The sequence below is a fragment of the Eleutherodactylus coqui genome, chromosome 6 (genome assembly GCF_035609145.1).
Source record: "Eleutherodactylus coqui strain aEleCoq1 chromosome 6, aEleCoq1.hap1, whole genome shotgun sequence".
In the NCBI taxonomy this organism is placed as follows: Eukaryota; Metazoa; Chordata; class Amphibia; order Anura; family Eleutherodactylidae; genus Eleutherodactylus; species Eleutherodactylus coqui.
In genome coordinates, this window is record NC_089842.1 from 105,276,084 (window position 1) to 105,289,685 (window position 13,602).

General features: G+C 40.4%; 1 protein-coding gene across 1 annotated transcript in view; it reads left to right on the forward strand.

Annotated features, from left to right (window-relative positions):
- ESPN (espin) overlaps positions 1-13,602 on the forward strand; it is a 185,066-nt gene that overhangs the window by 164,568 nt on the left and 6,896 nt on the right. The window contains exons 12-13 of the mRNA XM_066607334.1: positions 13,132-13,211; positions 13,316-13,327. Of these exons, the coding sequence (XP_066463431.1) occupies positions 13,132-13,211; positions 13,316-13,327 (92 nt within the window). The remainder of the gene's footprint in view (positions 1-13,131; positions 13,212-13,315; positions 13,328-13,602) is intronic.

A 13,602-nucleotide genomic window follows, 5' to 3' on the forward strand; every position in this document is an offset into this window, starting at 1 on the left:
ATCCACTCTTTGAAAAAGTGGCAAGGCCAGCATAAAATTTCAAAAAGCCTCAATTTTGGTGCATGTACAACGTTCATGCAAATATTTTGTCATACAATCCTTCACATGTATGCTCCAATATGTTAACCTGGCTTAAGTGCATTACAGCTATGGTGATTAGGAGTCCATGACCATTATTGCCCGGTGGTCCAGGTTACTCTGAATCTACTCCTGTACTGGGGTAATGACTTTGAATACAACCAATGCATGTTCGACTCTTGTATGTTCACTTAGTGTCTTCCTGGGCTTCCTATGGACACTAAGACTTCCATTGTCTGTCCTGGAACATACTTTTCATTGTTCTAGTTCTTGTGCTTGATATTGGGACATCAAATTGTGTGCTCCACTTAAGCTGCCAATAGACGGGAGATAATTGTCGTCAGATCCAAACAAAATTAGTGAGATAGAAGCACTATAGATTATTGGCAGATCTCATCACAATTGTCTGGATTTGCCAATATATATGTCTTATAAAGTCCTTGGATGTCATTAGGACATGCTATCACTTTATGATCAGTGGAGGTCCATTCTCTGGGACCCTCACAGATCCTTACAATGAAAGAGATGTAGCACAGCATTACACCTTGCCATCTGGCTATGCAGGAGACTACAGCCTGCCTTATTCACTGGAATAGAGACATGTTGTAGTTTCCTGCACAGCAGATGGCCAGAGTGTCACTGTGCAGAGAACAACAGTGATGGGACCATAGCACTACACTACTGCTTTGGCCCCTTCTTTGTCTGGACCACCAGAGGTTTCAGAGGTTGGAACTACACTGAACATAAAGTGATGGCATTTCCTAGCAATGGCTCATCTATTTTTAAGATGGTAATACCTCTTTACAGCTTGCCATTTACACGGGAGAAAAGTTGTAGATAAAATGATCTTGTGTATGGGATCCTGCTAACTTTTTTCCCGATGGCAAGTGCCGGAGCAAAGAAGATGAAGTTAGTTTTCAACGTGCCCAATCCTTTGTTCCTGCAAGAGATAGAAGGTTGACACAGTCTTATTCCCCTTCCTCCATTGAATTGATGACCGTGTTAATTGTGAGGTCAGCAGAAATAGCCATCTCAAGTGTATGATCATCTTTTGGCATAGTCTTTATGCAACTCTCTGCTCAGCTGTGAAATGCACAAAAAATACAGAGATGTTGTTCTTAAGATGCTGAGCTGGTAGTTGTTAAGCCTTCTATGATATAAAGAAAGCAGCTCTTGTCCTTATAGCATTTTACTGGTGATTCTGTAGACTTAGGCTAGTGTATATCATGTACAGTATGGGCCTCATGTGGTGCTGAGTGTTAAGACAGCAGAAGGCAGTCCTAAACTTTCACTCAGTTTGCAGGTTCAATTCCTGTGTGGTTCAGGTAGCCGGCTCAAGGTTGACTCAGCCTTCCATCCTTCCGAGGTCGGTAAAATAAGTACCCAGCTTGGTGGTGGGGGGTAATAAAAAACCTGAAACCATTGCAGAATAAGTTGGCGCTATACAAATAACAAGTTCCTTCCCACTACTGTATGTGTAAGCTGTGTGGCTATTGTTTTATATATACTTAAAAATATTTCTTTAGAGAGTCTATGATATAAAATTATTATCTGAGCATTTCTTTAGCCTCTCCTGTTAAAATAATGTTGCATGGCCGAGTTGAGCACGTCTAGGGTGGATTTGAGAAAGAGATGGCTATCGGCTGAAAGGGCGTTTGTCTGACAGCTATCACTAGTGAAACCATACTTTCATCATACAGAGTTTTCTTAATACAGTGGAATAACAGTATGAGGAATAATAAATAAATGTAATAAAAAGTCAGTATTTTTCACACCAAGAAATGGCTCCATATACTCTATGAAGTCACCCAGAATAGATAAGCACCAAGAAGCTATGGTTAAAGGGTTTTTTCCACAGGATGTGCCATAAGCCTCCAAAAACCACATACCATGCGATATACCTCTTTTTTTACAGGATAGCTACAGGTGATGTATGACACTATATGGTTATACACACATCAGAGGTGTTTGTCAGAGAATTCTCCCAATGTATATGTCTGATAGAAGGCTAAGATGCAATGTGAATCGAACCTAACACTGCTTTCTTGATAGGTAGTGGTCCCAGAGGTGGGACTACTGTCTAACTGGCATTTTATGGCATAATACCATGGATAAAAGTAGTAAAATGCCTTTAAAGGGGTATTCATATCTTAGACATTCATGGCATATCCACAAAATAGATGCAAGTCCCACCTCTAGGACCTACACCTATTTCCACAACAGGGGTCTCTTGACCCTTGTCTCGCCTTACGCTTGTTTGGCTGTTTCCATAACTACCATAGAGGCAGGGGTGTAACTATAGAGGATGCAGGGGATGCGGTTGCACCCGGGCCCAGGAGCCTTAGGGGGCCCATAAGGCCTCTCTTTTCCATATAAGGAGCCCAGTACAATGAATAAATCATTATAGTTGTGGGCCCTGTTACAGGTTTTGCATTGGGGCCCAGGAGCTTCAAGTTACACCTCTGCATAGAGGTGAATGGAGAGAGCTGCACACATGTGGATGCTGCATCCAGGCATAGAGTTGATGGGGCAGTGACCATGCATATGTGTGAATCTCTTCAAATGGCCAAGCAAGCCTAAAGTAGGATGGTGGTCGGGTCGCCTTTGGCCATGGGATAGGAACTGGTCCTAGAAGTGGGACACACCTATGAAGAAGGTCATTCATTATCATTCATTCCAGTATGTAACAAATGGTTTTGGCCTTTAATGGATAGGGTTCAAATTCATTGAGGACAACTGAACAGACTCATGGGCAGGTGCATGTTTGTTCCCTATGGAAAGTCCATTTAAGTCCACAAACATTGATACTATACTATGATTTAGATGAATGAAAATCTTCATAGAAATTCACACCTTTTGTTTCCTCATTTAGTGCTGAAATGTTGTCCTTACTATACTGTACTGGTGAGGTTTTTGGAATTCTCTGCTTTAATTAACTGATGCTCCAGAGTCAGCGTACAACTTTGTAATAGACATCTTGTCCTCGTCAGACAATTGTTGAGCGGGATGTAGCTAAGAGGGTGCAGAGGTAGTGCTCTGGTGCTTGTAAGGGCAAAAAGGCTCTGTACATAGGAATACACCCATACTATAAATGGCACATGAGGGCTGAGGAGCTTTAAATTATGCCTCTGTGGAAGGGCCTATTCTATAACAGTAGTCAAGTGGAAGGGGTATGGACCACTATAAGTGCCTTTACTGAGTACTCCACTTCACTATTCCTAATAGAGAACTGAACATGAAAATTCTAATTTCTAAGGCTATATTTGCATGGTGTTGGTGTGAAGTTTGTTTTTCTCTTCTCGTGATACATTTAAACTGCAGTATCTAGTATAGTGAAGTATAGGTTCAATGCTTCATTAACAGGCACAGCAATTTACATGGACAGACTACACCTAATCTAATAGATGTTGATAGACATCATATATGTGTGTACTCCATACTGCACGTTTAAATGTTTTACATGGACATTTAGTGGTGTAATGAGTGTTGTGTCCTATTTGATTTCCATCGCTAGTCATCCTTCCAGTGATGAATATCATCTCATTGCTTGTAAAAATACTTAAGAGCATGCTTGATTAACGGGATTTCCACCTGTATGTTTAGTCAATGATGTTATGTTCTTTGCTCTTATTCGCTTGGAGTTTCATCCAGTACTTAATTGAGAACCCCATGCCTTGTTTAGCAGTATCCCTGTATACCATTACACCACTAAAACATGTAGTTTTTGAAAAGAGTGCACGAACAGACTATTTGGCTTTGTATCCTGAGGGACATGTTCCCTCCTTTTTTATTTTTTTTTATTTTTGCACTAGTGTGAGGCTGGTAGTTACTACCACCCAGAAGGATGGAGATATTCTCATGCACATAATGCAATTTTGGGACCCTTCGGGGAACTCATGACCGAAGACGATATCAATCGTATTGAGAAGCAAATTGAGAACCTTCAAGTAATGCATAAGGTCCAGAAAGTGGAAACTGAACTGGAGCAGCTAGAACATGAACTACAGCAACTCCTACCAGTATCGGCAGCTCTATCACAAGAGCACTTCACTGTCAATCCAAAGCAAATGCAAGGCAGAGCTGATGACCTTCCAGCTTGGTGTTCCAAAATCTCCACCCTCTTAAAAAGTATGGCCATCCTGTTGGCAACTCTTGGAGGTAAAGAAGTTGATCTTGCAGACCTGGTGCCCAGGGACACTACTGAACCACCTCAAAATACAATAAAAGATAATGGAGCAAACATTGGCAGATCTCAGTCCTTCAGTTCTACTAGAGAAGAAGTTGAGAAAGAAATTAAGCAGTTTGGTGTTTCTGTCAAAAACTTAAAAGCTAATTATGAATTGTACACACGACCCCAAAGCGATTATGATGCTTCCAACAGAATCTATAAAAGGAAGAGATCTTTGCCAGTAGGGACCACTGTTTATGGTTACGGAAGGGAACCCATCTTAGAGGAAGACTATATAACAAGCAATGAGCAATTTAACATCTTGAATGACGGTATGTCAAAACCACATGAAGAGCCACCTATCATGTTATCACATACCCAATTAACATATCATGGTGAAGATGTCTTTCCAAGAGACATAGACTCTACTAACCAAGAGAACATGATGGATGGATTAGGAGAGCCATTGTTTAGTGCAGACCACATGACTAGAAGTTTGCCTGTACAGACTGAACTTAGCTGTGTACAAGACTACATAGACATGAGAAAGGAGAGGATTGTGTATCTTTTCCTGGAACACTGGAAGAAATGGACATTTACAGAGTCTGTTAAAAGTAGCAATCCAAAAAAGAAGCCAATTAGTGGTTCCACTAGTAGTGAAGTGGAGATTGAGAAGAGGAAGATTGAAAATGAAGAAAACGCCATCAAAATGGCCAAAGGACAAAGCGACGATGACCGCCTTTTATACTTTATGAAACAGAGACAAGTTGTTGGAAAGTTGATCAGTCATTGGAGAAGTATCATTTGTCAGGTTCCTACAAGGCAAATTCGGCGTTTGAGTAGAGCAAACATGCTTTATTGGCCAGAGCACTTTTTACCACATGTGAATGGGTCACCTGTTCAATATGCAAGCCTAACTCTGGACCTCTTCATGTTGGGTTACTTCCAGTTATTAGAAATGACTATGTCACGAGAAGAGAGAAAGTTCCGTCACCTTCTGTGTTATGAAATGTTTGACCGGCTGGGTAGTCATAGCTGGGAACTCATTCGTAATTTTCATAAGGTTATCATGGAAGACATTGAATCTGGAAAGAGGGATTGGACTGATGGATTCGAGGACCTCAAGCATCAGTTCTTTGGGGACAGCATAGTGGGGGATGTAGATAGTGTAAAAGTTGCTGAGCAGTTAGAAGAGACGGTAGTTCAAAATACACCAGATGTTGAACCTAAGGTTACAATGGACCCCAAACCCAAGCAGAATGTAGTGACATCCGATGAACTGACTCCACTTCCTAAATGTAGGAAAGACTCTATTCAGCTGGTATCAGAACTGGGGGAATTTACCAATGATGACATTTGTCGTTATATCGATCGTAGTTTTTCATTTTGGAAAGAAAAAGAAGCAGAGATGTTTGACATATGAGGTTAATCCTAAGACTTGTTCCATTGCGTAACAGGCTGATGGTAAAATAACACTTTACCAGGATAAACATCGCAACAAAAGGCTACCGCCTTTAATGGATGAGTAAATCCATATGGAACAACTGAATTGACATAGCAGCAGGTGCACATTTGTTCGCTGTGGAAATGAGGGATCGGCAGAGACATTTCATGAGCATATATCATAAATATATGTTTTATTTTTTGGAAGAATATTAAATAATTGATTAATCCCATTTATGGGCAGTTATATTTAAATTGGATTAATAGACTATAGGGTATTTCAAATACTAATTAAACATACAGTAGGTAACATACCAAACAGCTAGATGTTAAGGTCAGATAAAAAATACTAAATTATCCTTTTGGCTTTTTAGTTAGCCAAGTGAATAGATGAATTATGCATTCTAGATTCAGGTCTTATGTTTATATGTATGTATGTATATGTATATATACGAGTACATATATATAAAATGTCCATATATATAAATATATGGAAGTCAGTAGTGACAGCCATTTTGAACAAGATTTCCCCAACCTCAAGTACCACAGCAAGAGTTTACTCTTGTTCGGGCACCAGGAGTTGATATCTCTATATAACTATTGGATGGGGTCTCTAAGTCCAGCTTTTCTAACCTGCAGTGATCAGGTGTTATTGATCGAGGAAGTCATATCTAGACATACATTTCCCTTACTGTGGCTACTAGAAGAGAAATGTAGCATTACATGAAGGCCATTCAAATAAATGGCTAATGTCAGATGGGTCCACCACAGTATGAGTTACTCTTACAGAGTAGCTCTCTGTTCTAGCACATAGAGAGATTGCGAATAGACATCCCTATATCTTAAAAGAGCAAATGGACATGAGATGTCTTCATAAAACCCTCCTCAAAAGCTTTATATTCTAGTGATACACTATGTATAGTCTAAAGTAAAATAAATGAACCCAATGAGGTTACCCAGAATAACATTTCTAATCGTTACACTCTCGTTGCCTACGGATAAAGTTCTTGATGAGTGACATTTTTCATGACCCTTTTTGTATGTTTAACTATAGAATTACTTTATTATCCAATCCACCTAAAATGCCACTTACATGCATGTTAAATGAAACAACATGATTATATCTGCATTCTAACATATACTAGTGTAACACTTGCTTGACTCACAAATTGCTGTATTTTTCTGACTGTAAGAACACAGACGGAGCGTGAATCCTGCAGGGATAAACAGAAAAGTCCCAGCTGGCGACCAGGGAAACGCGCTTTTTACTGTGTTTTTCTGCGGTCTCCATTAATACTGTATTAATGGAGACCTCCTGCCCCGGAAAAACGTGGTAAAATAGAACATGCAGCGATTTTTTTCCCGCGGCGTAAATCCGCAGCAGAAGCCCGCATGTGAGGACTGAGCTATTAGGTTCAATAGAACCTAATAGCTGCCTTATTCCACCACAGATTTACGCCATGGGGAATGCAGATAAGCCCTATTACTGATTTTTAGCTCATCTAATACTTGAATTGAATGTCAAAAATTCTGTGCTGGTTTCTTTCCTAATAGCTCCAAATCCCCAGCATGGCACAAATAATAACATTCGGAGTGGCTGCATCTGCTACTAGTGTGAGTTTAACGCATACACACACTTTCAGGTGACTTTTCAGAATTAGCTACCATGTGTGTACAAGAGGAATAGCTCTATTTCTAACTATTATATGACTTGTATATGGCATTTTAATCAGTTTTCCCCTTTATAAGCTGCATCTGTGATTTTCAGTTTTCCCTGAGCTGGTGGATGGAGACTGCTGTTACGAAGCCTTCCCTACACTGCACAATGAAAAAACAGCAGATTCTGGTCTATGTAGCACACACATAAATAGCAGCATCATGGAGGACAGTATACAGCAGTAATTAGCAGTATTGACATGATTCCAGTAGCTGTGGGACAGTAAATCACCCACTATTAGCTACAGCAGCACACGTGTGTGTCTTTCTCCCTCCAGCATTTTCCTCCCCTTTTCTGCTCTCCATAGTCTTCAATGGGCAACATGGGACAATATCCTCCACTTCTTGTTGTGACCATTTAAGCTTACTGTATACATACCTTGAACTCAACTATAAAACAGTATGCTATAAGCTTGTAATCTCAGACAGAATATTGCTCAAGGCTTGTGCAGGAGGCAAACAAATTTACTGTGTAATTAATAGGGTTCACATTTTTTTTCAGCAGTAGGTTGATACATGGATCTTATGTGTGTGTTTTTTTATTATGACTTTTTTCATACATGTATTACCGGTGGGTCTCATGTATCAAAACTGGACCAAGTGGCCTAGTTGCCTGTAATGACCACTCAGAGTCCACATTCCATCCTCGATGAAATGTGCATTCTGATTGGTTGATATAAGCAAGAATATGAATCCTATTCTTTGTCACAGTTTTGAGATAAGAGGTTCATTATATTCAATCCAATGTTTTTTTCATTCGAGAGCCAACAGGTTGTAGACATGTTTTGTGTGTTTTTCTGTTATATTCTTTATAGTTCAAATTTAGGTCAATTATATTTGTGTGTAGTTGTATTTTCTCTAGAGTTCAATAAAGTTTTCCAAGAATGGAATTAATCTGGTCATTGCTTATTTTTTTTAGCAGCATATCCTCACCAGGATCTTTGTTGCAATATTTTCAGCTATGTAGTAATGTCCACTTGTTAACACCTGCCTCAAACATGATGCTTGAACATGCCCCTTTTGAAAAACTATGCCTTTCTTGCATAGCCGTGGTTTCCTTGATGTATGGGCTATTAGTGGATGGGGAGACTGGGGATTCGGCCCCTAGATGAATAGGAGACTGGGAGGAGGAGGAGATTGGTTAGAGCTTCCTGAGGGAACTCTAAAGTAAGGCCTTTGTCCTGACACAAAATGTGAATTTCTTGTGGCCTGCAGGAGCTTAATATTAAATTCTATCTCAATAGTATAGAACTCCTTCCAAACTACAGAAAATGTATCCATTGGTTTCTGATCTATGCTGGAGATGCTCTACTGCTCCAACTGCTATATATCACATTTCGTTGTCTTGCTCACTGGTGGCTGCTCTGGGGTAGGACATTTCCGCCTTGTATAAAATATTGTGTAGGAATCAAACAGACAATACGACGAAGATGGCCCTTCTTTCATCTCTCGAATCAAGAAGGGTCTCTTGAGACATTTCATCATGGTTGCAAGGCAGGTTATTCCTAAGCTTTGGAAATTGAATACCCCTCCATCAAGGGAGTTATGGGTTAAGGCCTTGGACTTACTAAGATACATGGAAGAGCTAAGTCTTTAGATGATAATGCTATCTCCAACTTTTATTCCTCTTGGGTCTTCTGGCTAGACCTTAGGGATTCGCCTGCTGCTTTGACATGACTATCCAATGGTACTCCTCTGTCCTAGATTTTGCATGTAGTAGCAGTGTTATTGGTCTAGACATCATCAGAGGCACCGCAACTTTTCTTTTTCTTTGATTCTTTCTTCTCCTTATCTTCTTGCTTCTACTTCAGTTTATTTGCTCTTGCTGCTTTGTTTTGTTAGTATTTACTGGTATTTCACCACCACTTTCTTAAATTCAGTATGTTGTACACATATTATTGGTTGATAGAGGATATTTCCTCTTTAACTACTGTATTGCATATTGTTATTGCCAATTTCTGTGGATGTGAGGTTTGCGAATAAATACATCCTTAACCATAAAGTAATGGCATATTGCAGTATGATAATGTTTGCAAATTTATATAGTGTCAACGTTTAGCTAAATAAATGGAAAAAGGTCAAAAAATGTCAACGTGACACAACGAGCTTCATGTTTAATCACACATGCAGGTAAAAGGGGGATATAAATGTCCATTGCAACCAATTATATTACGCATAGAAAAATGGAAACTGTAATCTGATTGGCTGCTGTGGACTACATTTTCACTTTTTGTCTATAGACAATGAACCGTGTATATACCTGGGTTAGACATGCCCATTATTAACATTATAATCACTAGGGATAATTGATGTAAGACACATTTGTATAGTCTGGTGTACTGTAACTTAGCCATTGTCTTTGTTACCATATGGGATGTGAGCTTCAAGATGATCCTTTTTCTTGCTTCAATGCATCTAAAAAAAAGTAAGGACGGTGAAGTTGGAGTCAGTTTTGAGTGGAGTTAGGCCCAATGTCTACAGGCGAATTATAAAATCTGCACGTGGCCCCCGCACAGGAGATCCGCAGCTCTAGAAGCCCATAGGGATGCATTAGCATCCATAGGGCAACTTAATGCATGCTGATGTGATTTTATTTTTCCCCTGCGTCAATGGAAGCTGTCATATCTGCGGCACAGCCACAGCTGTCATTGTGGTTGTGCCGCGGATCCGCGGGAGAGCACGAGATTGCCGGCAGATGCGCTCGGCATTGTGGCTGTGCCGAGCGCATCCATCGGCCAGAAGAAAGAAGATCCAGCCGCGACGGAAGAGAGCCCCGCAGTGTCTGGACAGATGAGTAGATGTCATTTTTGGCCTCATGGCTGTGGGTATGGTTGGAAACCGCTGCGGGATTCCACACTTGAAAACCATGCATGCCCGTTGACATGAGGCCTTCGGGTGGCTTCACATCTGCGTCGGGGGTTCAGTCACAGATGTGGCTGAAAATACTGGCAGAAAAAGCGCTGCATGCAGCTGTCCAAAAGCCGGCCAGCTGGACAGAAAGTGGGTGGACCCCATTATAGTCAACAAGGTCCATCAGTGCTGTTCGGTTCCATCCAGAGACTGAACCATTTGGCCGCAGATATTCCCCTTTCCTTCTCTCTGAACGGAGCAAGAAAGCGGAATGTGCAGATGTGAAAGCACCCTTAGAGTCAGTAGAAATGTATCAACTCCAAATCCAGTTTCAAAATAAGAATATTAGATATTACACATTATTATATCCATCATACTACCATTTTACTACAGTAAATTAATTACTGACTACTGTATTATTACACATGAGCCATTTATGGTGGAGCAGGAGCTGGAGTGCGGAAAGGTGGAGGAGGCAGAATCAGCAATTTGGTGGACTGACTCCACAGCCCTGAAGTATCAAGTCATTAGCATATAGCCGTGATATCTTCTACCATATTGTGTATACAGGTCTTCTGCCTCTCAATGCTTAGAGACTGTAGACAAACCATGTATGTAGTATGATTCTGGAGTCTTGTGGAGGCCCGCTCTCACACAGCCCGCATTTTACCGCAATAAGCGCAGCGTTTCAAACACCGCGCTAATTGTGGTATAATGCCTCCATTGATTTCAATGGGGCTTCGCAAACTAACACTCGAACATGGTGCCTCTAACGGTGCTTTTCGAGCGCTGTCTGCTCTATTTTCATGCGTTTTAATGCACATCATTACCCATGACAATGATAAAGTGCGCTAAAAAACACTGCTTGAAATCGCAGTAAAACACCGTGATTTAGAACATTTGTGAACGCATGTGTGAGAGCGGCCTTAGGGCTCCTGCACACTTGCGTTTTTCTTGCGTGTTTTTTTTCACACGATTGTCAATGGGACTTTCTAATGTTAAAAACTTGGCCACCGCTGCATTAAATCTGATGTCACACGGGACCGTCATTCTTGGGTGGATCTTAGCGGTGGGACCACCACCAATCACACTTTTATCACTTATCACATAGATCTGGTTAATAAAACATCTTAGGTCTTATTACAATGGCTGTATGTGTGAAGCGCTGCATGGATCATGCAGTGTTTTACCGCCGTGAGGTAAGCTGGCTATCGCTGCGTATGGCAATGATTGTGCATTGCACATGACTGTACAAACGCTGTCCGGTACAATGTGACTAGTTTCTTTTTTTTAAATTCCCTGCTCTGTCTCACAGTGGCGTTGCAACTCCACTTATAAACAATGTATTGCGTATTTAGAGCGTTGAATACGCAACCCATGAAAAACAATAGGGCTGTACATGCGTAATATGCGGTGAAATAACACATGCTGCGTTCTTTTTCACACCTGTGTTACACGCAATGTATATATGCTACTATAAATAAATCAATGTACTTTCATGACTCCATTCACCGCGTATTACGCGCTTATAATATGCGGTGAAATTCTGCTTGTGGGAGAGAGCCCTAAGTCATCTCAGTGCTGATTTACTCACTGTGCAAAAAATATAAGATGGTTTCAAAATTGGGCTATTTTTTTGTAACCAATTCATTGAAAAGGATAAAATCTGCACACAAAACTCACTGAAAAGCAGCTATACTTCCTGATAGAAGGGTCCAAGGGCCGGTACAAGGCCCACTTCCCAGCAGTATGCAGAATGCAAAATGCAAAATGCTATATGGGAGAGGTGGCTCAGGAACAAAATACTGCTGAGGGGGTGGCTGCTTAGTATTGTACATAGATGGGGCTTGCATAGAGCGCTATGCAGATACATGCAGTGCAGTACAGTACACAATGCAGCATTATAGCCTAGTAGTTGTACCCATACTATTAGACTAGGCAGGCTGCCCTGCACTCTCGAAATCCTGGACTCTCCCTGCATCTCAGGGCTCAGCTACTTCTGCAAATAAATATGAGGTACTAGTTGATATTGCTTCTAACCTGTTTCCTCCTCTTCTCTCTTTTTTACTCTCCTTTCTTCTCATCTCTCTTCCGCTCCTATTTTTCCATTTTGCCCCTCTCCTCCCGTCATTTCCTGTTTTTCTCTCCTCTCTTCCGTGTTCCTCCCCTCCTTCCCCATTCTTCCCCATTTCTCTCCTCTTTTCTGGTCCTTTCTCCTCTCTTGGCATCTGTTCTTCTCTCCTCTCTTTTTTCTTCTCTCTGATTTTTCTCTCCTCTGTCCTCTCTTTTTTCTTCTCTCTGATTCTCATCTCTTCTCTCCTTTTCTCATTTTTCTATCACTTTCCTATACTTCTCCTTTTCTCTTTCTGCTTTTCTTCCTTCCTTTCTTTTTTGCTTTTCGTTCCCATTTATTTATTGCCTTTTCACTCCTTTTCTCCCTTCTTCTCTCTCAGTCACAAGATTGTGACATTTATGACTTGATAGAGCAATGGACAGGAATGCAAGTCATTATTGAGCAGGACATCCTATTGCTTCCTGCTGTTATTAGCAGTAGAATTCCTTTCATCTGACACTTTGTAGACAGATAAGATACATTGTATGTAATTGTACTAGAAGGTAATAAATGTTGACTCAGCCTTTGGAAATATCAAAAAAAACTTTAGAGCCGTTTTCTTGGAGACATATCTGGAGATGAGCCAGGTAAGTATGTCCAATAACACCTGGGGCAAATGATTATTTATTTTAGGCAGCATTCCTCTTTCAAAACCCCTGTTGGATCAGTAAGTTAGTGGTATTATAATAGTATTGTATAACAGGTCTCCGGATTCTGGATAGATGGGCATGTATTTATTTAGGGTTTTCTATTTCTCATACAGGAGCAGGAAGAAGCTGCAAGATTATCGTCTATGCCGGCATGGCGGAGGGAAATCCTGAGGAAGAAGATGGAGGAGGAGAAGTAAGACCAGATGTAATCTAAATCACAACTCATTAAACTTTTTTTAATCATGTTATTATAATTAATTTTTCTTTTTTTTTCATTTGCAAACATTTATATGACAGAGAGCAGAAAAGGTGAGTGTCTTGTTTAGTTTACTTTACTCCTTTGACTATATTACTAGTTATACCTGAGTGTGTAGATTATAGTGCTTTCTACATATGGTGCCCATAGATTGTACAAGATAATCTTTGAATCTGATTGAATGAAGGCTTTCATTTAGATCTTATACAACCAGCTGAGGAAGTAGATTTTTTTAATGACCGTTCAGTCTTGTCTGACTGCCTTTATCTATAATATATAGATAATCGTAGGCAATTTGGGGTAATCCAAGCATATACTCTATTGTTAT